Genomic DNA, 26,151 nt, shown 5'->3' with positions numbered 1-26,151 from the left:
CAAAATAAACGTGACAAAGCTTGACTGTAGTGCTGAATTGCACAGCTGATGCAAACATATCCACATCACTATAATCAGATGCTTTCTTAACTGCTATTTTCTCTGCTGTCATTTTTGTTGAGTGCTTAGTAAAGAACGAAAGAGAATTTTACCATGAGTATATCAGGGCATTTAGCATCACACCAGAGGGGAGGATTGTCAGTAAATAACAACTTACATTTAAAGTCACCATGAAATCAAAAATTAAGTTTTGTGGCTTTTTGCATGAACGTTCGCCGTACTGTTATTTATAAGTTAGTGTGCTCCAAAATAATGGCAAAATTTTGTATTTAGAAGACATAAGCCTTTAAAACTTAGTGGGTCCTAACGATCTAAGTGCATGGTCTAAAGCACATGGCGCAGGTGCACTTAGGGCGTGTTCGAATCCACTTTTGCTAGTTTAACGACAGAAAAAAATGAACTTAGGGCATATTCGAATCCACTTTTGCTAGTTTAACGACAGAAAAAATGAACTTAGGGCATATTCGAATCCACTTTTGCTAGTTTAACGACAGGAAAAATGATCGGCACGCCAGGTGCATGGTCCAAAAGGGTTGTACCTCGTCTCTTAATAAGTGGTTCATGGGTGTGTTTAGGGCATAATGTGAAATAAACCAATCAGAATCTCATCTCTCATTCCCTTTAAAACCCAGTTGCACTAGCGTCATGGCAGATTTGCTATTTACATGGCAGAATTTGCAAGTGGAAAAACTGAATGCTTCTCCAGAGAGAAATCCTTTTATTTCTAATACTTTTTTTGTCTGCTGCTGTGCATCCCTGTATGTGTAACAAGCAGAGTGTACATGCGTTGTGCACCCGCCTATATATTACTAACGCACCATTTTAATAAAGTGAAAAATATTGCTGGACTGAAAATGACTGCACCATTGACCAACCTGGTTGCTGGCGCAGTCGTTTTCAGTTCCTCAAAATAGCAAGTCTTTTATCTGGAGTCCGAGTCAAGTCTGAAGTCTTCATCACTGGAGTCTGAGTCAAGTCTGAAGTCTTTTGTCACGAGTCCGAGTTGAGTCTCGAGTCATTAAAAAAAATAAATAAATAAAAATTTTCATAATCAAATCCTAGTTTATCCTAGTTGTATTATATAGAAAAATTATATGATCTTTCTATAATCTGTTTTATTTTAAATGATGTAAGGGATAATGTACATCCAGTTTTTTGCTTTATAATCCATTACAAAATGTACAAAAAACAGTTGTCCTGGAACACGAGTAGTCATTTTCAATAGTCGCTAAACGGACACAAGATTGCGCCAGTGAGTCACGGTTTGTTATACTGCTGTTTGTTATACAGCTTCGTTGTTATTGACAACAGTCATTATCAGAAAATATCAAACTTCGGAATGTTTAAGAATGTCAATATAAAACTCTACACATGCTGATTGTGATAAGTTAAAATATAAGCTTTAAGTAATAAATGGATTAACATCTCTTTCTATCTCTCTTTCTTATGGACACTCATTAAGAAATAGAAAAGCTGCAAATAATACAAAGATTGATAAAACGTAGTGCTAGGTTTAAAGTCTAGATTTTTTTTTGTTCATATTTTAACAGGCTGGCAATTCAAATGAGCCATGCAGCTACACCACAGTATAATAGCTAGCTGTGTGACTTAATGCGACTAACCTTTGTGGATGCGATGTCTCATAAAATGTGATGATGCTGTTTCGGTGTCTTTAATTGTTTTCCCACATTCTGTGCGTCTAGCTGATCTGACGTGATAATAAGCACGGTGGCTCCCGTCATGTTGCATGGGACTCTTATTATGACATTTCGGAGTTTATGCGCACGGACATACGTAATCAAATTCTATGACAAGAGTCCAATCTACCATGACACGTAAGGAAATATATGACACAGATATTATAAAACTATTTAAACACAACACAAATTCTTTATTTATTATATCAGTAGTTAAGGGTAAAATACTTGAGTCATTTTTGAAATATTCTGAGTCTTTTGTGCCGAGTCGAGTCAAGTCTGAAGTCATTTCAGGTCGAGTCTGAGTCCGAGTCTGAAGTCTGTTAAAATGCGACTCGAGTACGACTCGAGTGTCCGAGTCTCTAACTCAAGTGCCCATCTCTGCAACAATGCGCCTGAACACACATCGTTTTCAGACCAGCACACCCATGGGCGAACAGATGGGCGTGAGTGCGTTTATTTAAACAAAGTGGCGCTGGATGTGAAAATGATAACTGTGTCAGGCTGAAACTAGCAAAAAAAACACTTGCATTGCGCCTGGCGTCACATTGCGCCGCGTATATGACAGAGCCCATAGTCTCTCCGTTCCGCCAATATGGATCAATGATTTTCATGACATCATGCTGCACATCAGCTTCTCATCAGATTTTCTGTCCAATCAAAAGCTCTCTAAAATCTGAAGCAACCCGCCCCCTACATTATAAATGGACGCTGAAGCTGTGGCTGAAATCAGTCACTTGTTCACACATTTACTATTTCCTACATGGTGAATGGCACATAGTGCACTATATAGGGGATACAGAATGATTCAGTCGGTGTAAAATGCTTTCCATAGAGGCAAAATAAGTATGGTTTCATTGTAGTCTCACGCGAACCGCTGCAGCGCACACACAGTCTGCTTTGGTCCAGAGACCAGATAGCACAGAGCGGATCATATTCGCGAGTCGGTGCAGAATATAAAATGTCTCAAAAGACCACAAAATGCCATGAAATCGGGCTCATTTGAATTCTGCATAGAATGCTATATTTTAAAGGGTCATGAAACCCTAAACTAAATTTTCCAAGATTTTTACAGAGATATGTGTGTAGAACATCACTGAATACAATGTTAGCATCTGATAGATTTAATTGTAGGGGGAAAGTGGTTCATTTTGAGATTTTTCGGCTATTTTTGTCTTCCGGGTTTAAGATCTACACCGTGTCCGGTGACGTTGGCGGTGGACTGTAGTATTTCGATGACACATCGGTGGAGTTTTCTTCTCCTATGTGAAGACACCGTCTAATTATTCAGGACACGACATTGCTCTTTCAAATGACAGACATGTCAGACTTTTAGATCGCGCAGTAGATGAGAGAAGCTTTCATGGGTCGCAAATATTTATTTTCATGGTGTTGAATGACTTTCCCCACGATGCTGCCAGGGCTAGACCGGCTGCAAGCGGTTGGTTGGCCATCAACTACTGACACATTGAAACTCTCTGTGTGCAGCTAGCATTTTTTCCTCAAGAGAGCTACGAGAACTGAAGAAAGGTGGACTTCAGCCTTATTCATCCTCTGACAGGCACTTCAAACAGTGAGTTCACATACAATAAGCACAAGTTCTCTTCAATATCAGTGTTTCCAACACAAATGCCATTCATCCACACTGTGAGTGCAACCGTCTTTACAGCTCTTTAACCAATCAAACGGCTTATAAAAACACCACAAAATAGGCCTAAAAAGTTATCAAAAATGCAACAGCATTCGATGTAGAGAACAAAATTAAAATGGCTGCACATTTATTTGTGCATTAAATAATAGCAAATACCATGTGTATACTGTGTTGCATGTAATGGTAAATTTGCAGCGTTCATTTGTGGAAAGCTTTGATGCTTTTAATGAGAGCGAAATAAAACCGTCAACGCCGTTGCTGTGCTGTCAGTCTCCCCTCATCCCCCTCCACTCCGCAGCTTAACCATGCCCAGTTCTGTAGCATTTTTCAAAACTATGGTGAGATCTGACTGCTGCTGAAACAGGGGGTTTCATGACCCTTTAAAGCCATATGGAGGAGATTAGGAGGAGAAACGGTTAGAGATTAGGAGGAAAATGAGGCTTTACAAAGCTCAACAGCTCTGGCCATGCTGTGATAAAACGAAACACTATTAGCTGTTTTTTTAAAAGGGGGAGGAGCTGTTTGATATGTCCCACCTGTCTTCTGGTTTCAGTGAAAATTACGTCAACACCTTGAATAATGCTGTGTGTTTCAAAACACTTCAGTAGGCCTTTAAGTTTGTTCTTTACAGTCTTTTCTACTGTAAACATACATCATATATGAATTCATAAGACTTCATAAGAAGTTTGAATCTTGAAAGCTTCATACCTGAGTCATTGTAGGTGTGTGGAAAAAAGGAAGAAAAAAAATTATAGAACCAGTTATACATACTTGGAACAAATTATGGTGAGTAAATTAATGAATCTCCTCAAAGATCTTGTGGTTAAATCTGTGTTAGTACACAGTACACATTCTGTCAGCTGTGTGTACTGTGGTCTAATGTTGGCCAACTATATTGAATGTTTTTATTTTTTCCCATCAAGACGTCGTCTGCCTGCAGGATGTCAACATACACAGCCTGGCAGTACCCTGCCAAGATCAGACAGAAAGTTGTCTCAATGTGTACATGCACACATGCAGGGGACACACATCAAATTCTTGGCAGTGTAGCCACAGGCAATATGAAGGCCAATCAGAGGCCTGGAGGGGCCGAGACCACTCAGCTAGCCAATCAGACATCTGGTCTCATGAGATGAATAGCAGGACATCCACATCTTGGAATATCCAATTATTAGACAGTTTGTTTGTTCTGTGTACACTTCTACAGGTTGTCAAGGCAACAAAGTGATCCTGGTGTATTGACTAACATCAACCCCGCAGCTATCATTTGAGAACCAGCAGGGTGTGCAGCTTACTTCACTGTAGTTAATGCCACAGGGATTTTTGTATGGACTGGACTGAATTTAATTGACATCCCTAGGCATACTACAGAAACTGTAAAGGGATGATCACATGACACACACTTATGAATGTAAACAGCTATTTCTACATCTCTGCTCTTGAGAAGTTACCTAACATCTTATCAGAAGTGGGCAGTCGTGGCCTAATGGTTAGAGAGTTGAATGAACAGTGTTCTCTTTCACTCTCATTACCCACAACTGAGGTGCCCTTGAGCAAGGGCAATCACTCCCCGGGTGCCGCAGCAAAAACTGCTGCCCACTGCTCCGGGTGTATGTGTTCAATACACACTGCTGTGTGTCTGCACTTGGATTCATGAAATACAGAGCACAAATTCCAAGTATGGTACACCATACTTGGCTACACACGTCACTTCACTTCAGAATGAAGAAACAAGTCATCCAATAATTATTGGGTCAATGACTCTCATTTTTGTCCTATATATCAATTATTCAAAAATATATAAAAAATGCAATTCATGCATATCATAGTAACGGTTATATTTAGGGCCAGAGCACCGATGGTGTGAGGACCCTATTGTAATTGCTCGGTCAATTCTTCTTCTTCTCTGAAATGAATCGCATTTTTGAGGGCCTAAACATGCTTGAAAACTCACGAAGCTTTGCACATGTCAGAAGTGGTGAAAATTTACTTCTGAAATGGGTTTCAGAATTAAATGTGGCAAAATGGCTTGATAGCAGCACCCACAAAATTTCAATTAAGCACCCTTCACGCTACGTTTCACGTACAGTACAAGTATGAAATTCCGTAGACATATCTTATAGCCCAATACCTACAAAAAATTTCCCTGGGTGCAAAATCTGAAAACCCAACGGGAGATATTTTGAATTTTCTATGCAATATTTGTCGCCATTTTCAGAAGTATTTTAACAAACTCCTCCTAGAGCTTTAATCAGAGCAACGTCATATTTGGTCAGTCTAATCGAAAGGCCATTGCGACGTTAAATTGCGAAGATCTAGAGTTTTCGTTGAAGGTCGGGTCAGTGGCGGCCTGACAAAATTTTATGTTTTCGCCATGAAATAGGAAGTTGTATTTCAGTTGAAATTGTAACTCAGGCATACAATGTTCGATCTGCTCCAAACTTCACAAGTTTGATAAGAGTCCTGGCCTGAAGACATCTACATGGCACTATTCAGTTACAGTCATAGCGCCACCAGCTGGTAGCAGGAAGTGTGGCAAATACAAATTACTGACGTAGTCCTCCTATATTTATATACTTAAAGGTGCCCTAGATTCAAAAATTGAATTTACCTTGAATAACAAGAATTCAGTACATGGAAATGACATACAATGAGTCTCAAACTCCATTGTTTCCTCCTTCTTGTGCATGTGAATCTCAACATAACACCAACTGTTACGTAAAAGTCGGGATCATTAATATGCACGCCCCCAATTTTTGCATATGCCAGCCCATGTTCAATGCATTACACAAGGGCAGCCAGTATTAACGTCTGGATCTGTGCACAGCTGAATCATCAGACTAGGTAAGCAAGCAAGAACAATAGCGAAAAATGGCAGATGGAGCAATAATAACTGACATGATCCATGTTAGCCATGGAGCACAGCCTCAAACTCATTCATAAACAAATGTAAATGTCCAAATAAATACTATACTCACAGGAATCGATGTATGCATGATGAACACTTTGTAAAGATCCATTTTGAGGGTTATATTAGCTGTGTGAACTTTGTTTATGGTGTTTAAGGCAAGCGCATGCTCTTGGGGCGTGGAGCACGAGATTTAAAGGGGCTGTGTACCCTGGATTAATGCATTTATGATAGGCAGTTAAAAAAAATTATAAAAAAACAAAACTATGGGGTATTTTGAGCTGAAACTTCATAGACATCTTATATTACATCTTTTGAAAACATGTTCTTCGGCACCTTTAAATACATATTGCCCACCGTGCTCTGTTTTCCTAAAGCCACCGGGTGGTGGTGGCATTGTTGTGAGGGCCCTTACATCGCTGCTTGCAGCTTTAATCTGTTATGTTCTGTTGTGGTTTAGATTCATTGTGTTCTAGTCCTGTTTTCCCTGTTCCTGTTTGCCTGAGTGACCTAGTTTTCTAGTGTGTGTCAGCTTGTTCCCTTGATTAATGATTCCGTTCACCTGTCGTTCAATTAATTAACTCATTAACTCTTTGTCCAGTCTCGTCTTTTTGAAAGTGGATGTGTTTCCCCCATGACTCTACTCTGTATTCTGTGGATTATCAAATTAAAGACTGTTCTCTTGAACTATGCATCTTTGTGGACTTACTATATACAACCATTCTATGACAGAAGATCGGACTTAAAACAGTAGTTATTTTATGCAGCATTTACTTTTCTTTATGGCATATAACAAAAGTCCTGCAACCATCATGCAGGGGGAAAAAAAAAAAATCACAGGGAGAAGACAGAATCACAGAGAAGACCCCCTGCAGACCCTCTGTGTCAAGGTCAATAAGCCTCTTAAAATATCAAATAATTCTGACCTTTTTATGATGAGAGTTTAGTTCAGGTTGAAAAATGTAGTGTAAAATGTCAAACATGGCATGCATCTTGAACTAGATTTTTTAAATAATTTGTCCTTTATTGTGAGCACTTAATATTTAGATACTCCCACTACCCTGTTGAAAAAAACAGCATATGCTGGTTAGTTATGTTTTAAAGGTGCAATGTGTAAAATTTGGAAGGATCTACTGACAAAAATGCAATATAATATACATAACTATGTTTTCAGTGATGCATAAAGAGCTTACATAATGAACCGTTATGTTTTTATTACCTTAGAATGAGCCATTTCTATCTCAAACTGCAGGTCCCCCCTCCATGTCAAGTCGTCATTATGCGCCGGCATGTTTCAACAGCAGCCCTAAACGCACATACACTCTACAGAGCGTTTAGTCACTATGTTGTTGTTGTTCTAAATCGGTGGTTCCCAAACTTTTTAGCTTGGAGTACCCCCTGAAGGGATTACCATCCTTCTGCGTACCCCCTCTCTTCCACTTCGACTGCAGACACACCTTTACCATTAAGGGACAATATTTGCCCCCTAAATTGACTTTCCAGTGCATTTTTTTACCTTTATGAATAACTTTATAAAATAAATAATGTTTTAAATACAAAATGTTCAATAGAGAAATATGCAATGATGGTAAAACTAAGTAAACTTTTAAATATTAAACTACAACCGCCAGTAGGTGGCAGCAGGTCACTGTTTTTATGAGTGAGTCATCGAGTCATTCATTCAGTAACGAAGCAAGTGGCTGTGAATGAATCATTGAATGTAGTGCTGCTGTGGTTTTCGTCAGAACTATTATTTAATTGCAAAAAAGATTAATCTGACAGTACTGCGTTTAAAATGTACATTTTATTTTTTGACCTGTTTAATAATGTCAGTCGAGGATATTTGGCAACAATTGCATTTTATCATCATTAAATACAAGAACTCACACAAGGTATGTTTTTGCATCGGAGAAAGTTTGAGTCTTAAATCGAAATTAATCCATTATCTGTGTCTATTTGTTCCTCATGCAAGTAAGTGCTAAATCCCCACTTTTACAAAGGTGCATTGTCGAGAATGACAGTAAATCAGCAGATTCTGCACGCAATCTGTGTCCATTCATTTTTGAAGTTGATTAAATGTACTGGATTTACGACAGTTAGAAATAACTGAACATGTATTTGGCAGTTAGAAATACATGCTCGATTTTAATATTATTTTAAGTTAGAATTAAATGTACTACTCAGCATTTGTTCGCGTACCCCCTTTTGTCACCTCACGCGTACCCCAGTTTGGGAACCACTGTTCTAAATCGTTTGTGTTTTTAGAGGGAGCTTGCATTGCCACTATGTTGAATACGCATGAAGTAGTATTAGTAATAGTCACCGTCTGGTTCATTAGAAGCAGAGACCGTTCTCTTTTTTTTTTAAGTAAGAAGAAACCTCATTTCTTCACACAGGCTACTCTCTGGTGTCTCAGACGATGACATCTTTGCCTTCTGTTGGCCAGACAGTCACCGTGGCTTCTCCGAAAGAGAAGGGTGCGAGGGGTATGCGCCATTAGTTGCAGTTCGCAACCTCACTGCTAAAATTGATACATTGCACTTTTAAAGCATGGCAGCTGGTTTACACTGGTCCTAAGCAACTAGCTCCAGCTCAGGACCAGCTTAAACCAGCTCATAAGGACCAGCATGAACCAGCTGCCATGCTTCAAAACATACCTAACAAGCATATGCTAGTTTTCTTTGGCCATAAAACGAATGCAAGATGCTGAGATGCTACAATTCAAAGGAAGCTGGGCAAACTTTCACACAAAATGTGCAAAATTATTAACATCTTTTGTGTCTCAGAAAATATGAGTGGTAATGTACTGTGTTTTGTGCAGTTTTACAGGTGTTTCCTCATCCTGTTTCATTGTAAACACAGCTCTCTAGAGAATGGACAGTCCTCCATGCCTTCAAGAACTACTGGCATACAGCTCAACCGAAGGGCTTATAGCAACACAGTTGCTGGCAACGAACCTACTTCCATTGGTCTCCAGTGCAATGAGTGCAGCACCCCTGTCTCGGGCTGAACCAACCAACACACACACACACACACACACACACACATGTTTGTTTTTGTGAATTGTGGGGACTTTCCATAGACTTCAATGCATTTTACACTGAACAAACTGTACATTCTATCCCCCTACCCTGCCCCTACCCCTAAACCTAACCCTCACAGGAAACTGTGCAAACTTTTACTTTTTCACAAAAACTCATTCTATATGATTTATAAACCCATTTACATTGTGGGGACCGCTGGCTGGTCCCCACGATGTAGGTGAACTCAGGTTTATATTACATCATGGGGACATTTGGTCCCCACAATGTAATATAAACAAAAGCACACACACACACACACACACACACACACACACACACACACACACACACACACACACACACACACACACACACACACACACACACACACACACACACATACACACACACAAAAATCTCTATGTTCCAGCTCCACACTACCCCAGTCTAAGCCTGGCATACATAGTCTCCCAAATGATGACAAAATCGTCTGTGTAGTGTTGTTGAGTGCCTACCAATCAAAAGCTGAAAATCAGAACTGTAGCAAAGTGATCTCTATCGTCGTCTTTGTGATGACCTAACACACCATTTTCAATTGGTATTTGTATGTGACTTGTCAATATAAATGTTACAAAGAGCGAGAAATGTGCAACCAGCTACTGGTGACTTGTTAAATTGGATGTTTAGATTCTGCATTACTTCTAAATGTGCTTGCCTCCATTTTGTCTGTATGTTCCCATCCCAACCCATTTAAGGCCAGGTCTGAATTAGATGTTGAATAAAGCTGTGAATGTAAAGGGAAAACCCTCAAAACTGGTAAAATCCCCCACCCATGACTTCTTTGTGTTCTGTTTGTACCCTAATCTCACCGTTAGCTGCTGGAGATCAAGGATCATGACATGTGGATCATTAGTCACATCATTGCTTGAGATTCGTCCAGTGATCCAAAACAGTATCTCCAAACTTGGTCATTAGTGGTGGTGTTGAAGGAATAGTTTAATAGAAGGAAAATCCTTCTTTCCAAACTTGATGATTCTTTTTTCTTCTGCTGAGCACAGATAATTTAATGAATATCAGGTTGGGTGAATTCAGTACAATGGCAACCATGCGGCTCGCTGATCATTTCCGACCATTTTTGGTGAAAAACTCCCCAATATTAAAGCAGCTTTAACCTGTCACGGGCCCACCGGTGGGCCCACAGCCATTACATATTTAAAACAGTAATATTCTATACTAAACCTAAACTAATCTTGACAAACTATGTATCATTCGAAAGCTTAGAATCTCTAGTTTTCATATTTGGTGACATTACACAGGAGCAGTAATTTATCAATTTTTCAACAAGCATATTTTCATACTCATAAGGCACATTCAGACCTTTATTTTGAAATAGCGATGAACATGAAAAACCATTAAAGATTGGTTGAAACATGTTTGTTTTCATGCCAAGAGTTCAAAAGATAACATCCATTCAATTTTTTGAGAAAAAATGGTCTGAAAATGTTTTTAATAGAAAAAAATATATACATTTATGATTGTGGCGGCGATCTATAACCCAAATACATGTTGTTTTTATGTCATTAGAGGCTAAATTCATATCAAATTCGGCCAAACTTCCCATACTACTTCTATATAGGATGTCTACTTCATAAATTGTATGAAAATAATGGAAATATATGGTTCAGATCACTCAAACCATATATGGACATGGAGGCGCCTTTATATGGTCAGTAATGGAGCTTGGATGTCATTTAGTGTGGTACTGCGCCCAAACAAAATCTTACTGAAAGCTCATTTTTTGAGATATTAACCTGAAATTTGAAACCCAACTTGTTCAGAATTTTGGCTTTGATTTCCTTGCAGTTAGTAAAACTGGTTTTGAAAAATATATATTTTATATAAAATATAAAATATTATATTTTTACATTTTACATTTTCATAAACTTCTGTTTCACTTACATAAGTTAGTCTACAATAATCTGACAAATTTCATCTTTAAAACAAGACCAGCCTTATGTCTATACTCCAAAGTATTCTTGAATTACAACCATTTAAGTTTGGATAGTGCATTTTCTTGTCTAAAAACAAAAGTGGGGGTGACAGTTAACAGGTTAAGTGGCATCAAAGGACTTCTAAATTTTAAGGACCTTTTGGAAGGCAGCTTTCATTTTGTGTCCTTCATTAAGCTTGTTTTAAAGGATGTTTTCAAGTATATCCTGCATATCCTACCGTCACCCATAATCCGTTACACAAAAAGGAGTTGTCACTGAGCTTGTCTAATGTAAAAAAAAAAAAAAAAAGATTGGAGATAAAAGCATTATTTACTTTTGTTTTGTTGTAAATTAATCACATAATGCTACATTTTGTTCCCAGATGAAGAAAGAAATTCTGGAACATGGTTTTGGAGTTAATGATGACAATATTCCTTTACGTCAAAGCTGTAATCGTAAACGTAAAGGTACGATCCAACATTGTGCACTCAAAACAATGAAAGAGGAGAAAAAGATAATTTTTCAACATTAGGACCAGCAAATATTGGATTGTGCCTTTGATAGCACTAATGATGTTTGATGGGTGTAGGAATAATGATCGTCTGTTTGAGAGCCATCAACTTGTATTAACAGCACCGATTTACACAGATCTTGATTATATGTCAATCATACAAGAAAATAAACCAACTACCCACAATTATACTCACTGTCACATTTGTTCATTTGCTTGTGTGCCTCTCTTAGATTTTTACTTTGAAGCCAAACCTCCATTCATTCATTAAGATTCAGCAATGCACTTGCAAAGGAGACAACAACAAAGTGTGTTTCCATGAACATTCAGGGTTTTTTTGCTGCCACAAGCACTGTTTCTGCCAGTACAGCCTTCGGCAAGGTAAGTATCCTCTAGAAATGTTATGGAGAGTTTACTTATTCCACTCTGATTGAAATAATCCCTTCATGCACCCGAAATGGCATCTATCAAAGTGATATTACTTAGTAACACATTTCAGTATTTGCACCCACACACACATTCACACATACTGCACTCTTCAGTCATAAATGAATTCAAGAGGAACAGTGAATACAAACAGACATAATTATCATTTGTAAGTCAGCAGATACTCTGGAGAAGTAGGCAGAGAAATATTTGATCTTGCTTAAATTAGGGTCGGATGTGTGCGTCAACTGCACAGCATGGCAAATCTCTCAAAAATTACTGTCACAACATGTGGCATAACAATTTTCTTGAGTGCAAGGATCAAAAAGAGGATAGATTGTGTCTTTATATGAATATGTAAATGATGAAAATACTCACCTATAAATCCCGAGGAAGGAGGGTTCGGTTGAATGTTCTCCCGTGTGTTGCTTTGTACAATATCCCAAAGTTTCCAGATAAAAGAAGGATGCAGGATATAAAAGGGCTGCTCAGGGAATTTCTTCCTGTGAGTTATGTATGGAGTAAAAAGGTCATAATCGGGATGCTGGTACCACTGTGAACATTGGGAAAACAGGAAAACATTATGTTAAAAATAAAGTCCTAACACTTAGTTGCATGGTTTGATAAAAGGTCAATGACATGATGCTCATATGCAGCTCCATACGTAACAAACTGATGCACTGTGTATTCTGACACCTGTCTATCAGAACTAGCATTACCTTCTTGAGCAATTTGAGCTACAAGAGCTCGTCTGTTGGATCGGACGACACGGGGCCAGCCATCGATGAGCCTCGGCCGCCCATGACCCTGTCTCCGGTTCCGCTGTTCCTTCCTTGGAGCACTTTTGATAGATACTGACCACTGCAGACCGGGAACACCCCACAAGAGCTGCAGTTTTGGAGATGCTCTGACCCAGTCTCTAGCCATCGCAATCTGGCCCTTGTCAAACTCACTCAAATCCTTACGCTTGCCCATTTTTCCTGCTTCCTGCTTCTACAAAATGTTCACTTGCTGCCTAATATATCCCACTCACTAACAGGTGCTGTGATGAAGAGATAATCAGAGTTATTCACTTCACCTGTCAAAACGATCCCCATTCACACGGATCCGTGATGACGACTAGGGCTGCACGATTAATCGCATGCTATTCTCACGCGCATTTCGTCAGTAAAGCCAGTTCCCTGATTACCGCTAAATCGCCATCACCTGCTTTCAAATGAAGCTGCATTTAATAGACAGAGCCATAGATCACTGAAAAGCCACGCAATATCGCGTTCATATCGCAGATGAATCGCCTGCGATAATGGACGCGATATTGCGTGGCTTGTCCGTGAACTACGGCTCTGTCTATTAAAAGGCGCTCCGTTTAAAAACAGGTGATGGCGATTTAGCGGTAATCAGGGAACCGGCTTTACTGACGAAATGCGCGTGAGAATAGCATGCGATTAATCGTGCAGCCCTAATGACGACTAAAAACGCTGTATTATGCTGCCAGGCCACTAGTTGACACTTTGATATGAAGAAAAGTAAAGAAAAACTATGCACCTATAGACTGAACGTGTAATATGCATACGCATTACGTCTCCGTTTTCACAAAGTTTTTGTAGTTTGCACGGAGATAAAAATAGTACTGTTTTCAAAAACTTGCACTTTGAAACTCAGTTGTTGTCATGTAAACGAACAGCCAAAACACCTAAAAAGTGTTTATTTTTTGTTGAAAATTGTGTTGTGTAAAAAATGCTGTTCTTACTTTAGAGTTTTTGTCTTGTTTCTAGTCAAAATATCTTAAAGTTCTTAAATCAAGAAGCAATTAAGAGAGTTTTTCCTTAAAACAAGCAAAATAATCTTATATCAAACCAAAAAAACTATATAATCTTGTTTTCAACTTGGACTAAGATTATTTTACTTACCCCACTGGCAGATTATTTTGCTTGTTTTAAGGAAAAACTCTCTTAATTTTGACTTATTTTTCCTAAAAACAAGAAAATAATTTTTACTTGTCAAGAAAATGCTTCTTGATCTATGCATTTTTAGATATTTGGACTGGAAACAAGACAAAAATTCTAAGTAAGAACAGCATTTTTTGCAGTGTAAGGAGACGGGAACTAAACTGAAGGAAACACAGGAAAAAACAATGAAACTAAATGTGTAAAATATTAATTACAGGTCTGCAAAAGATTTTACTATCATACAGTCCCAAGTCAAAGGACCTTTTTATTCCTACTCTGTTTGGTCGTCTTGTTTGTATGCCTCTCAAATTTGCTACTCTAGCGAAAATATCAGGCATTCTTCTTACGTCCACCACTTTTTGATTTCATTCTCAGTCAGTGAAGCACAACCACAGATCTAATCATTATAAATGATTCTTCTGCTGGCCATTAGGCTGATAATGTCAACTCTATGCCTTCAAAGTCACCCTGCTCCTGCCTTACCATATATGTATTTCAAGAAAGAAAACTACACAAAAAAGTTAAACAGGGCTGGATAGCATAAAGTTTCTGACAGGTTCTCTATGATATGATTTTCATACCTTTTTCAGGTCAATGTTATAAGGAGCAGGATCCCAGGCTACCAAGGTAATGTTCTTATAGAGCAAACTGCTGCTGAATCTGTGTTTGGGGTTTGCTAGAATCTGATAAAACAACAAAAAAAAAAAGACATCTCTATTTAGTCCGTGCACACAGGGAGACAGGGAATGAGTCAGAGGGTGAAGGTTTGTGTCTGTGACGACCTGAGAGTTCATGATTCGAATGGTTGTCTTGCTGCCCACGTCTCTTTTATAGCCCTTGGAGGGTGCAGCATTGAAACGCAGCACAGCATCATGGGAATCTAGAATGGCAAAAACAACAGTCAATCAAAAGTGCCAGTTAAATTTTGAAGGCAGAACACATGTTGACCTTTTGTGACAATATAGGGTAGATGGAGTAAATTGTCACAGTGGAACCTGTCATTATACAGCACTAAATGCCTTTTCAGCTACTGTGAATTTAAAGAGTATAATTATTAATAATGTCAGTTCCTTGTTTTGATCAACACATACTTTAATTAAAGGTGCAGTAAGCGATTTCTGAGAAATGCTATTGAAAGTGGATCGGACTGAACGCCACAACACATTTGTAGCCAATCAGCAGTAGGGGGCGTGTCCATTCATGATGGGGAGGAGAGAGTGAACCAATCAGCAGTAGGGGGCATGTCCACCGATTATGGGGGAGGAGAGAGAGTGAGCGAGAGGGAGATTAGAAGACAGAGGCCGTTTCTCAAAACCAAGTTCGCAAACTTCGGACTCGTGTCCTTGATAGTTAGGACTTGGCAAGTTAGACTCAGGAGAACGAACTCCCATGGACAGGAGAACACAAGTCTGGTGAATCTGCAGATGGAACAGCAGCGTTCTTGATAACGTCACTCAGCTCGCTCTGGCTTCTCCAGTTATCTCTTTATGTATATTTTAGCCAACAATAAAACAAAATTTGTTATAAAACAGCACTCTAACTCTTTTCGTTTTATTTAAAAACAAACAAAAACATATTAATAGCCTCAAGCAACGAGTGACTGATTATCTGCAATGTGCATATATTTATAACAAAACGAAATATTAAACAACCCTGCCTCTTTTCGTATATATTTCAAAAATATTAAATGTAATACTATTTGTGCATACTCTGATTAACTTCACTGTAAAAAAAAATGAAATTTTGTTTTATGTCAGTTTTAATGATAGCCATTATAAAAGGTAAGAATATACAATAAGAAATAAAGCAAACAATTCAGTCAAGCGTACAAAATCAGCGCTTTAGTAGGATACAAAAGTTAAATAGCCATTTATAAAGTTATGAAACGTCATGTTGCCCTCAGACAAAACTGAGTCAGCGGCAAACGTCAGAAGGATTAGCCGAGGTAAGGCTGCTCTCGGCTGGGCACATGAGCGCTGAGCGTCCGGTGATCGCCTGGATCTCACAACTCCGACAACATCAGATCAAATTGTCAGAATCTTTATCAATAAACCACAAATTTGAGCTTTAAACCAGCACATTTTTGCCTGAAAAACTCTTAAAACTACATATCATGACATAAAAACAGTAATATGTTTAAATTATGCGGGGTTTCTCCTTTACTATTGACACTTGCTGGTTAGTGCGAGATGCATTCTGGGATACCTGGCTGTCTCAAGTCTGCACAAGTCACCTCTCGATGCATCCTCGATAAAAGGGGCGGATCAAGAACACATTCGGGGATTTGAACCGATTTGAACTGAACTTGGCTAGATGTGTACTTTTGGACAGCGACTGATGACGTTTCACAAGTCCACAAGAACACAAGTACAGATAAGTACGCATATTGAGAAACGGCCAGACTGTAGAAAGAGAGATGGCTGAGAGACATTACAAAAAAGTAAAGCTCAGAGGAATATCACTGAAAAAAAAAAAGAGTTATGATTAGGCAAGAGCTTTAGTAATATGTGACCCGTCACGGAAACCAGGGACACAAGTCGGCAGCACAGCATTCGTGCAAAATGAGAAAGAAGCATTGGTGATTTTAGTTTTTTTGCAGAATCTGTTAGTTGAGATCATGAAGAAGCCTCTCTGTGTTTGAGATAGCAGTATTGGTATATTTAAAAGCATACATTTTAAGTTTTTCTGAGATTCTATCTCGCAGTAGGGGCGTGTTATTGTCTGTTTGTATTTCCTTACTGGAATCGGATACGCCGGCTTTTGTTTCTTTTGTTATTGCCCCCGCCCTCCAAGGGAAGCGTGGCTACTTAGTATGCAGCACCGGCTCTGCTGGATTCTTTAGCTGTGGAAAAAAGTGGCGAATTATTGGACATTTAGAGGCAAAAATACGGTAACATCCACGAAGAAGACCCCGGCAAAGAGAAAGTGTGCCCGAACAACTTATTTCATTGGAGGCAACGAGATCTGCAAGAATACTTTTCTGTTTCTTATGGGGTGAGTTTCCATAAACATCAAAGTTTGTCATTTTGTGTTCATTCTAATAACACGCACACATTTTCTCGTGTGTCTTTTGTTATTAGCTAGCTCAGGACTGTCGTTTTAATTTAATTACTATAACCTGCTTTTAGATGGTAATGTTAGCATCTGCTATTAATTTGAATTACGCTTCAATTGCTTGAATTGACTGGTGTGAATGACTTAGCCCACGTAAACCTGCCTGTTAGCATTCTTGAATTGAATGCGATGCTAATCATTTTAGCCCATGGTGGAGGAAGTGCTACTTAATATTTTTAACAAGGATTTACTAATGTAATAGTAAATGTATCAGATTAAATTCCTACTTAAGTAAAAGTATAAAGTATCCGTAGCCGTAAAATGTGCGTTATTAAGTCAAAAGTAAAAGTATGAAGAGTTTAATTAATGTTTTACAGGATTTTTTTAATCTTTTGACTCAAACCAGGTCTAACCACTAACTGAGGTCTAAACCAGGAAAGATAAATTAAAAGATAAATTACTGACATTTACAATGCACATTATCCTTTATTAAAAGTTTTCCAGGGCTGGAGAGACAATAGCTGGAAGGCCTGAAAATAGACGCTCCATACGTGAGTAACATTTGTTTTGCTATGTTTCACAGAACCAAGATATGCTGTTGTTGTGATGTTAGCTCTAGTATCAGGACAGTTTTGAGTGCCATTGTTTGTCTGGAGCTGCTGGAGACTAACAACCAACTCTTGCTTGTATGTACTCGAAACAATCTTGGGTCTATTTTTTTTTTTTCCGAGTTATTTTCTCAGTGTAGTTTTTGTTTTACCCATATCCTGGGTCAGGTTTAACCCAGGGGTTGAGTTATTTATCGCGAGCTTTTAGCTTCCTCTTCAGGAGAGAGCAGTGCAGCTCCGTCAAATTGGTGCATGTCTTCTGTAAAATACAGGTTATTTTATCTAAAAATTAATTATTGTTCGGTATATTGTTTAATTTTATGCAAAGCAACATACAGGGCCGCGATGTGAGTCCTAAACGAGTGTCGCATCAGTCTTTTCACATGAAGGATACGGCTGAATTTTATTAAAAAAGATACAGAATATAAGCACATAGGATTTTAAAATATGTTCTCAGAATTGTAAAATGATTATTTATGGACAGGTTATGGATTCAGTCACATAATATGAGTGAAACGCAGGCGGCGGTCTGAAGTTATCAGTTCCCCCGCCGAACACAAGTCATCTCCGGCACAAGATCTGGCATAGAAAAAGGTCAACAATTGGTCAATTACACTTGAATTACTTATAAATGTTTAATTTTTACTTCTAATATTTAATAATCAAGGCTAAATGTAGGCAATATGTATTAAAAACAATGCTATACTATAAAATATGATTGGAAATAAAGGAATTATTATGCAAACCAGTGGTTGTGTGGAGTATTTAAAACGTTTAAAGGATTTAATTTAATCTGTAAACATTAATTCATGTATGAACTATACGATAAGCTGGGTTAATGCTGGGTAAAATCAACAACCCAATTTGCTGGGTAAAAAAAAACCCAACATGTGTTCTGTCCTATATTTACCCAGCCCTTGGGTTGTTTTTAACCCAGTGTTTTTTAGAGTGTATGTTTGTTTTTTGTTCTTCCTTGTCATTTGTTCATCATCTTCAATTTATTTTTCACAAAGCATTATTTTGCTTTGCTTAAGCTTTGATAAAGCTTGCACTGTGTTTGTGCATTTTGGGGGCGGAGCATTAAAGGGAGGGGTGTGTTTGTACATGTTTTGTGTATTTTGTGCGTTATTTTGCATAATAAACTAAAACTTGCCCTGACCTGATCTGACCTTGCCAGTTTAATTCTTAATTTAATTCTAATTCTTAATTCTTCTTGAGGTTTTTAGTATTTGAAATCAACATACTCTGCTATTGGACATCTGACACAAAACCACAGTTATTGAGATCATGTGTGATTTGAAAATTATTGTTAAAAAAAAAAAAAAAAAAAAAAAAACACTTGTATTCATTAATTGAATCAGACTGCACAGTGTGATGGCCAATTTATTATCATAAGAAATTGCTCCCTCTAGTGTTGTAAGGCAAATCCTATCATATTAATGTGCAGGAGCCTGATGTACAGGTATATAGGATTTTTATTCTGCTATGTCTCTAGTAAACTAAGTAATTCCTTATTCATTGACCTGAATAATCAAAACAACTATCTACTATGCATTATCTTCTTCCATCAATATCTTTCACATGCAAGACATTCAATCGCCACTAGAAGGCAGCAAAATACAATTCACTAACATCTAGCAAAAGAAACCATTTTATGTAGACTCACAAACTTTCACTTTATTGGTAATGTAAGCAAAACTAATTTTACAATCAAATAAACCACTCGAATTGAATTAGTAAATATAAAATGTTTTGAGTTTACAACACAAACTCCTGCTGTAAGTTTCTAGGAAAGTCTAGACCTAAAACATAAGTTCCAATGTCCAGTTTCCAAACCAGTTTAATGGAAAGTCCAATAAGACAAAAACATGTAAGGACAACGTGATAGCAGTGCTCTCGTTCTTTCTGACAATGAAGCAGGGCAATGCTATTCAGGGGCTTCTAGAGAACAGGGAGCACTGCTCTAATGCTTATCTGCCATTGGCTGTCAGCCGCTGCAGTATTCATGTTCCAACACATTCAACAATTAGACCTTGTGCATCAATGTCTCTATTCAACAGCAGACCAAATCAAGGACTAACACGGAGAAAAAAGAAAAGAAACAAGAGAGAGAGACGATGAATTGAGTGGAAGAAATTGAATGAGGGAGTGAAAGTAGAAGCAAGAGAGAGAGAGCAACTATCAAAACAAGACAAGAAAGTGGCTATCTGGCTAATAAAAAGTCTGAGACCCTAACTAACCTTTGTGTGTAATGAGTGTCACAGTTGTCTGAACTCTTTTATCTTTCATGGACTTTCAGTTTGTTTTCATTAGTCATGCATCTCTTTGTCTTTGCTTCCCGCCACTCATCAGTTCCGCTGGACACTAATCTTGTATGTCATTCAATTCATTATCTCTGTGTATTTAGTTCCTCTGTTTTCAGTGTTTGGTTGTCAGTTGATGCTCATGCACATGTAGTGATTGCGTTACGTTTATGCTCCCGTGTGCGCTGTTACTCCTGCCTGCCTTCTTGTTAATAAAACAATGTTTATATTTGATAATCCCAGCCATCTTCAGTCTTTAATGAATCTTTGCTGAAAAAACTTACCCAAAACTTTTGAATAGTAGAGTATTGCCACAAAAATCTTAAGCAGTAAAAGCTGTTTTCTACGGAAGAGGATTAGGGCAATAATAAAAAAATAAAACCATCTCGAGATTAAAGTCGTTAAATTTCGAGAAAAAAGTCGAGATAAAATGTTGAAAATAAAGTCATTAAATTATGAGAATAAAGTCATTAAATTACGAGAAAAAAGTTGTTAAATTATGAGAACAAATTCGTAATTTAACGACTTTTTTTCTCATAATTTAATGACTTTATTCTCAACATTTTATCTGGACTTTTTTCTTGAAATTTAACGACATTTTTCTCATAATGTAACGAATTTGTTATCGTAATTTAACGACTTTTTTTCAATTTAATGACATTATTCTCAGCATTTTATCTTGACTTTTTTCTCGAAATTTAACAACATTTTTCTCATAATTTAACGAATTTGTTCTCGTAATTTAATGACTATTCTCAACATTTTATCTCGACTTTTTTATTGAAATTTAACGATTTTTTTCTCGAAATTTAACAAGTTTTTTCTCTTCATTTAACGAGTTTATTCTCAGCATTTTATCTCGACTTTTTTCTTGAAATTTAACAATTTTTTCTCGTAATTTAACGAGTTTATTCTCAGCATTTTATCTCGACTTTTTTCTTGAAATTTAAAAATTTTTTCTCGTAATTTAACGAGTTTATTCTCAGCATTTTATCTCGACTTTTTTCTCAAAATTTAACGACATTTTTCTCATAATTTAACAAATTTGTTCTCGTAATTTAACGATTTTTTTCTCGTAATTTAATTACTTTATTCTCAGCATTTTATCTCAACTTTTTTCTTGAAATTTAACAAGTTTTTCTCGTAATTTAACGAGTTTGTTCTCAGCATTTTATCTCGACTTTTTTCTCAAAATTTAACGACATTTTTCTCATAATTTAACAAATTTGTTCTCGTAATTTAACGATTTTTTTCTCGTAATTTAATTACTTTATTCTCAGCATTTTATCTCAACTTTTTTCTTGAAATTTAACAAGTTTTTCTCGTAATTTAACGAGTTTGTTCTCAGCATTTTATCTCGACTTTTTTCTCAAAATTTAACGACATTTTTCTCATAATTTAACAAATTTGTTCTCGTAATTTAACGATTTTTTTCTCGTAATTTAATTACTTTATTCTCAGCATTTTATCTCAACTTTTTTCTTGAAATTTAACAAGTTTTTCTCGTAATTTAACGAGTTTATTCTCAGCACTTTATCTCGACTTTTTTCTCAAAATTTAACGTCATTTTTCTCATAATTTAACAAATTTGTTCTCGTAATTTTACGATTTTTTTCTCGTAATTTAATTACTTTATTCTCAGCATTTTATCTCAACTTTTTTCTTGAAATTTAACAAGTTTTTCTCGTAATTTAACGAGTTTATTCTCAGCATTTTATCTCGACTTTTTTCTCAAAATTTAACGACATTTTTCTCATAATTTAACAAATTTGTTCTCGTAATTTAACGATTTTTTTCTCGTAATTTTATGACTTTATTCTCAACATTTTATCTCGACTTTTATCTCAAAATTGAATGAGTTTTTTTCTCGTAATTTAACAAGTTTATTCTCAGCATTTTATCTCGACTTTTTTCTCGAAATTTAACAACTTTAATCTCGAGATGGTTTTATTTTTTTATTATTGCTTGGCCCTAATCCTCTTCTGTAGTTTTCAACAATAATAATAAGAAATGATTTTTAAGCACCAAATCAGCATATGAGATTGATTTCTGAAGGATCATGTGACACTGACACTGGAGTAATGACTGGTGAAAATTTCACCAGTACATTTATAAAGGTCCCATGGCATGAAAATTTCACTTTATGAGGTTTTTAAACCTTAATATGAGTTCCCCTAGCCTACATATGGTCCCCCAGTGGCTAGAAAAGGCGACGGGTGTAAACCGAGCCCTGGGTATTATGCTTCGTCTTTGAGAAAATGAAAGCTCAGACGACCCAATCTGGAATCTTCCCCATATGTCGTCATAAGGGGAAAGGTTACCTCCCCTTTCTCTGCTTTGCCCACCCATGAGAAATGAGCTAATACAGTAAGATTCGAGCACAGTATTTTTTTTTCACCGAGAGACATCATGCCTTGTAAACGAGCGAAGCATGGCAGTTGCTCAGTGTTTGGATGTACAAATGAACACCTTAGTATTTTTTTAGTTCCTTCATCCGAGCCTATGAAGAAACAGTGAGTTTAATTTCAGTGAGTTAAACCACGCCGCCTAGCTCGACGTGATCATGTTAGCAGGCAAAGAAGATACTATCTAAATTCTAAATTAATAAATTAATATTCTAATGATATAACTTATCTTTATTAGTTAATAAAGATAAGTTATATCATTATAAAGTTATAAAGGTTTACGATATGCTATTTTTTACGATATGCTCCAGCACCAGTAACTTTATTGAAATTTGTGTCAGGTTTGCACATGATAATACGAAAAATGAAACGGGACTTCATACCTTTCAAATGAAATAATGATCGCGAATTAAATCCAATCCATTGCACTTGGGTAAAATGTCTATGAGTGTCCGTTGAAAAAAAACAAAAAAAATATATTTTTGTCCACAAAAGCGTTAAATCCATGAAATATTAATATATTATCCATTGTTTGCATCACATTTCTTCTGAATGATCTGCTCTCCATCATCGTTCTTCAAGAAATTATGCAACCTGGGCAGCGTTTATGTTGTAAAACTGTATGATCATATATCTCACAAAAAAATGAGCCCGGAGTTTGTGGTGTCTTGAGAGACATATTCTCCAGCCATAGTCATAGTAAATCTTACGAACAAAACTTTTAGCCAATGCCACGACGATCCTTTCCTTCCGCATGTGTGCACATCTAACATTACACAGGCGCACATCTGTCTCGACCATTAACGCAGCAAACCTTATTATTTTATAATTGTATAAAATAATCCCGAAAAAAGCACAAACACGGCAGAGATGCCAAATTCAGCGGCTGGAATTAGCTGAGGTCACTCAAGTGACCACGCCTTTAATTATGCAGAACTTTAAGGCTTAATATAATTTAAACGGATGAGTAATAAAAAATTCACCCCCCTCAGAGTTGTCATGAAGGGCAACATTAGCAGTATAGACCAAAACCACAATTTGTACCAGACCGTACACATGTTTTTTTCTGCTGTAAAACTGGCCAATTTAACATGGGACTCAACGAGATTCTGCTCTCTTTTGGAGCCTGTCCCTAGCGGCCAGTCGATGAATTGCAGTTTAAGTCACTTCCGTATTGGCCTCAAGAGGGGAGGTTGCCGCTTGTTGAATACACACACTGTAACACAAGTGTTGTACATTTCTTTGTTGTTCGGATAACCGTTCTGCTGTTGGTGTTATGGCGCATGCGATATCCACATTTCCAGATTGCAGAGCTTGATGTAATTGTAATAAGAAAGATTGTAAAAACTTTTAAGATTTATGAAATATAAAATATGTAAACAGATAAATGATGTTGTTGGCATGGTAGCACATTTTCCACAACGGCACCTATCAAAAAAGGTATTTGTAATAATGGCAGAGGTCTGACTAATTTAGTTGCGCTGGTTAGTGTCTAATATATATATATATATATATATATATATATATATATATATATATATATATATATATATATATATATATATATATATATATATACGACAGCATATCAGAGTAACATGAGCCAACAATGTAGGCTAGCATTAGCTACATGATAATAACTGTAACAGCATACGTAAACCAACTAAAGTACCGTATCCAGACACAATGTTTTAAGCGAATCATTCGGAGATGTCCTGCTGTAGCTGCTGAGTTGCAACTTCTTCATCAGGTGCTTCTTCATCAGGATCAGATTCTGGGTCAAACTGAAACGCTTGAACGACTGCGTGTCTACAAGCCATTGCGATACATCCACAGTCAACATTGGCACATGGTACCGTAGCCGCAAGCTGGTTAAGGCCACACCCACCTCCACCTTGCCCCGCCTCTCTCCTCCTCATTAGCATTTAAAGCTACAGACACAGATATGGCACGTCCTGAGGAAAGCTCATTGTGGGACTGGCTCATACTGGCTGATATTTTGCACCAAGGCTGAATTTCGGGAAAGAGACTTCAGTTACGGTACTAGGGACCACTTTGGCCTATATAAAAGCATCCAAAAAGTATGTCATGGGACCTTTATATGAGTGAGCGTTAAAGATTTTCAAACCTATGACAGGTTGTGTGTAGCCATATATGCATATTATTCCTGCCCAACTCACCAATTTCAAGCCCCAGTGATGAGTTAAGAATCGCCCCTGCTGAAGTCACCACGGCACATGTCCTGTAAGCCCGCTGCAGTCGAGGAGGAACCAGCTGTTGAAAACCTAGGCGAGCGAAGGGCTGTTCAGTGCCATCCAGAGTCCTGAGCTGAGCTTGCTCTTTCATCTGACACAGTATCTCCTCCCTACCCTTGTTTGCTTTACGTTGGCCTCTGTAGTGAACTTTGTGCTTATTAGAGTGAACATGGTCTTTGACAGCTTCCTGTAGTCGTTGGCTTAGCAATTTGTAGGACACCTTTCCCTTCCACAGTCCACGGACCACCGACCAGGAAAAGTCAGTTTCAGGAGGCTTAATCTCCGGCTGACGTTTGCCAAAATCCCTGAAATGAAACTCTTTTCTAGAGCGACGAGGTTGAAACACTTGCCTGCGCTGGAAAGGACCCCTCCTCTCCGCAAAAAAATCCCAGCGAGCATTACGGGACGCCATGATGGCCCGGGAACTACGCTGAACATGGGTTGAGTGTTGAGATTCAGAGTTGAGGAGGGAAGTCATCCTATGGGACTGGTTCACCTGGGATTCATTGAAGTAGGAAAAGACTAGAAAGAAGAGCAGCATCCAGACCAGCAGGAACAGCAGGAAAGATTGAGCAGACTTCTTCATGATATGCCGTAGGGCCGGCAATAGAGAATCCTTGACTGTCATCACCCTGTTCCACAACACTCACCCTGGAAGGAAACAGAAAGGTGTGAGATTGAGGGGAGAGCATGCTGAAGAAAAAATCACTGATATCATGCAGGGAAAGTGACTCTAATAAGTCAAATTTGTTTCACAGCAAATATATTTGTTACTGTCATTTAACTTTTTATTTGGAGCTATTCGAATGTTCACTTCCAGAGTTATTGGTGTCTGACAGTCACTATAAGTTGTGCCAAAACCATGCTGTTTGAGAAGCTAATTTATCTGGTATCTGGTGACCAATTTGGCTGAATATTGATAAGAATTATACAATTAAGAGATTAATGAAGCAAATGCAACTTGACATGATTTTTAGGGGTCTTGCACCAGTGGTGCTTAGGCACCTATTGAGTACGCTGCTTTCTTATTAGGGGCCAAGCATTGAAGGCACCTATTGTATATTTTAGTTTTCTACTTCTTCTTACATTCTTTAAGTCTATGGCATAACCACTTGCAGGAAAATTATGAAATTTGCCACATAAATAGAGGACAGTGTGAACATTAACTACAGCAATTTTGGATTCTCTAACTTAATCCCTCTAGCGCCACCAACTGTTCAAATTGGCATTTACGTTTATGCTATCAACTTTTGAACCATAAAAAAAAAAAAAAATGTTCCTCTTGATTCCTTGGCTCAAGATGATTTGAC

General features: G+C 37.6%; 2 protein-coding genes across 7 annotated transcripts in view; one reads left to right on the top strand and one right to left on the bottom strand.

Moving 5' to 3' along the window:
* The window catches only part of tmtops2a (teleost multiple tissue opsin 2a), a 37,082-nt gene extending 27,756 nt beyond the window's left edge, over window positions 1–9,326 (top strand). The window contains exon 4 of the mRNA XM_067374151.1: window positions 9,138–9,326. Within this exon, the coding sequence (XP_067230252.1) occupies window positions 9,138–9,326 (189 nt within the window). The remainder of the gene's footprint in view (window positions 1–9,137) is intronic.
* The window catches only part of st6gal2b (ST6 beta-galactosamide alpha-2,6-sialyltranferase 2b), a 49,226-nt gene that overhangs the window by 1,787 nt on the left and 21,288 nt on the right, over window positions 1–26,151 (bottom strand). For 4 of the 6 annotated variants that reach the window (XM_067374144.1, XM_067374146.1, XM_067374145.1 and 1 more), the window contains 4 exons: window positions 24,767–25,492; window positions 14,999–15,096; window positions 14,798–14,899; window positions 12,646–12,820 (listed from right to left, as the gene is read on the bottom strand). In XM_067374144.1, coding sequence (XP_067230245.1) covers window positions 12,646–12,820; window positions 14,798–14,899; window positions 14,999–15,096; window positions 24,767–25,469 — 1,078 coding nt within the window. In that variant the 5' untranslated portion in view covers window positions 25,470–25,492. Of the gene's footprint in view, window positions 1–12,645; window positions 13,129–14,797; window positions 14,900–14,998; window positions 15,097–24,766; window positions 25,493–26,151 lie in introns of those variants that run through there. The other 2 variants (XM_067374150.1, XM_067374149.1) reach the window with 2 other exon arrangements.

Source organism: Chanodichthys erythropterus, chromosome 21 (genome assembly GCF_024489055.1).
Source record: "Chanodichthys erythropterus isolate Z2021 chromosome 21, ASM2448905v1, whole genome shotgun sequence".
In the NCBI taxonomy this organism is placed as follows: Eukaryota; Metazoa; Chordata; class Actinopteri; order Cypriniformes; family Xenocyprididae; genus Chanodichthys; species Chanodichthys erythropterus.
The sequence above is the reverse complement of the archived record's forward strand: the minus strand, read 5'-3'. Positions and strand labels throughout refer to the sequence as shown.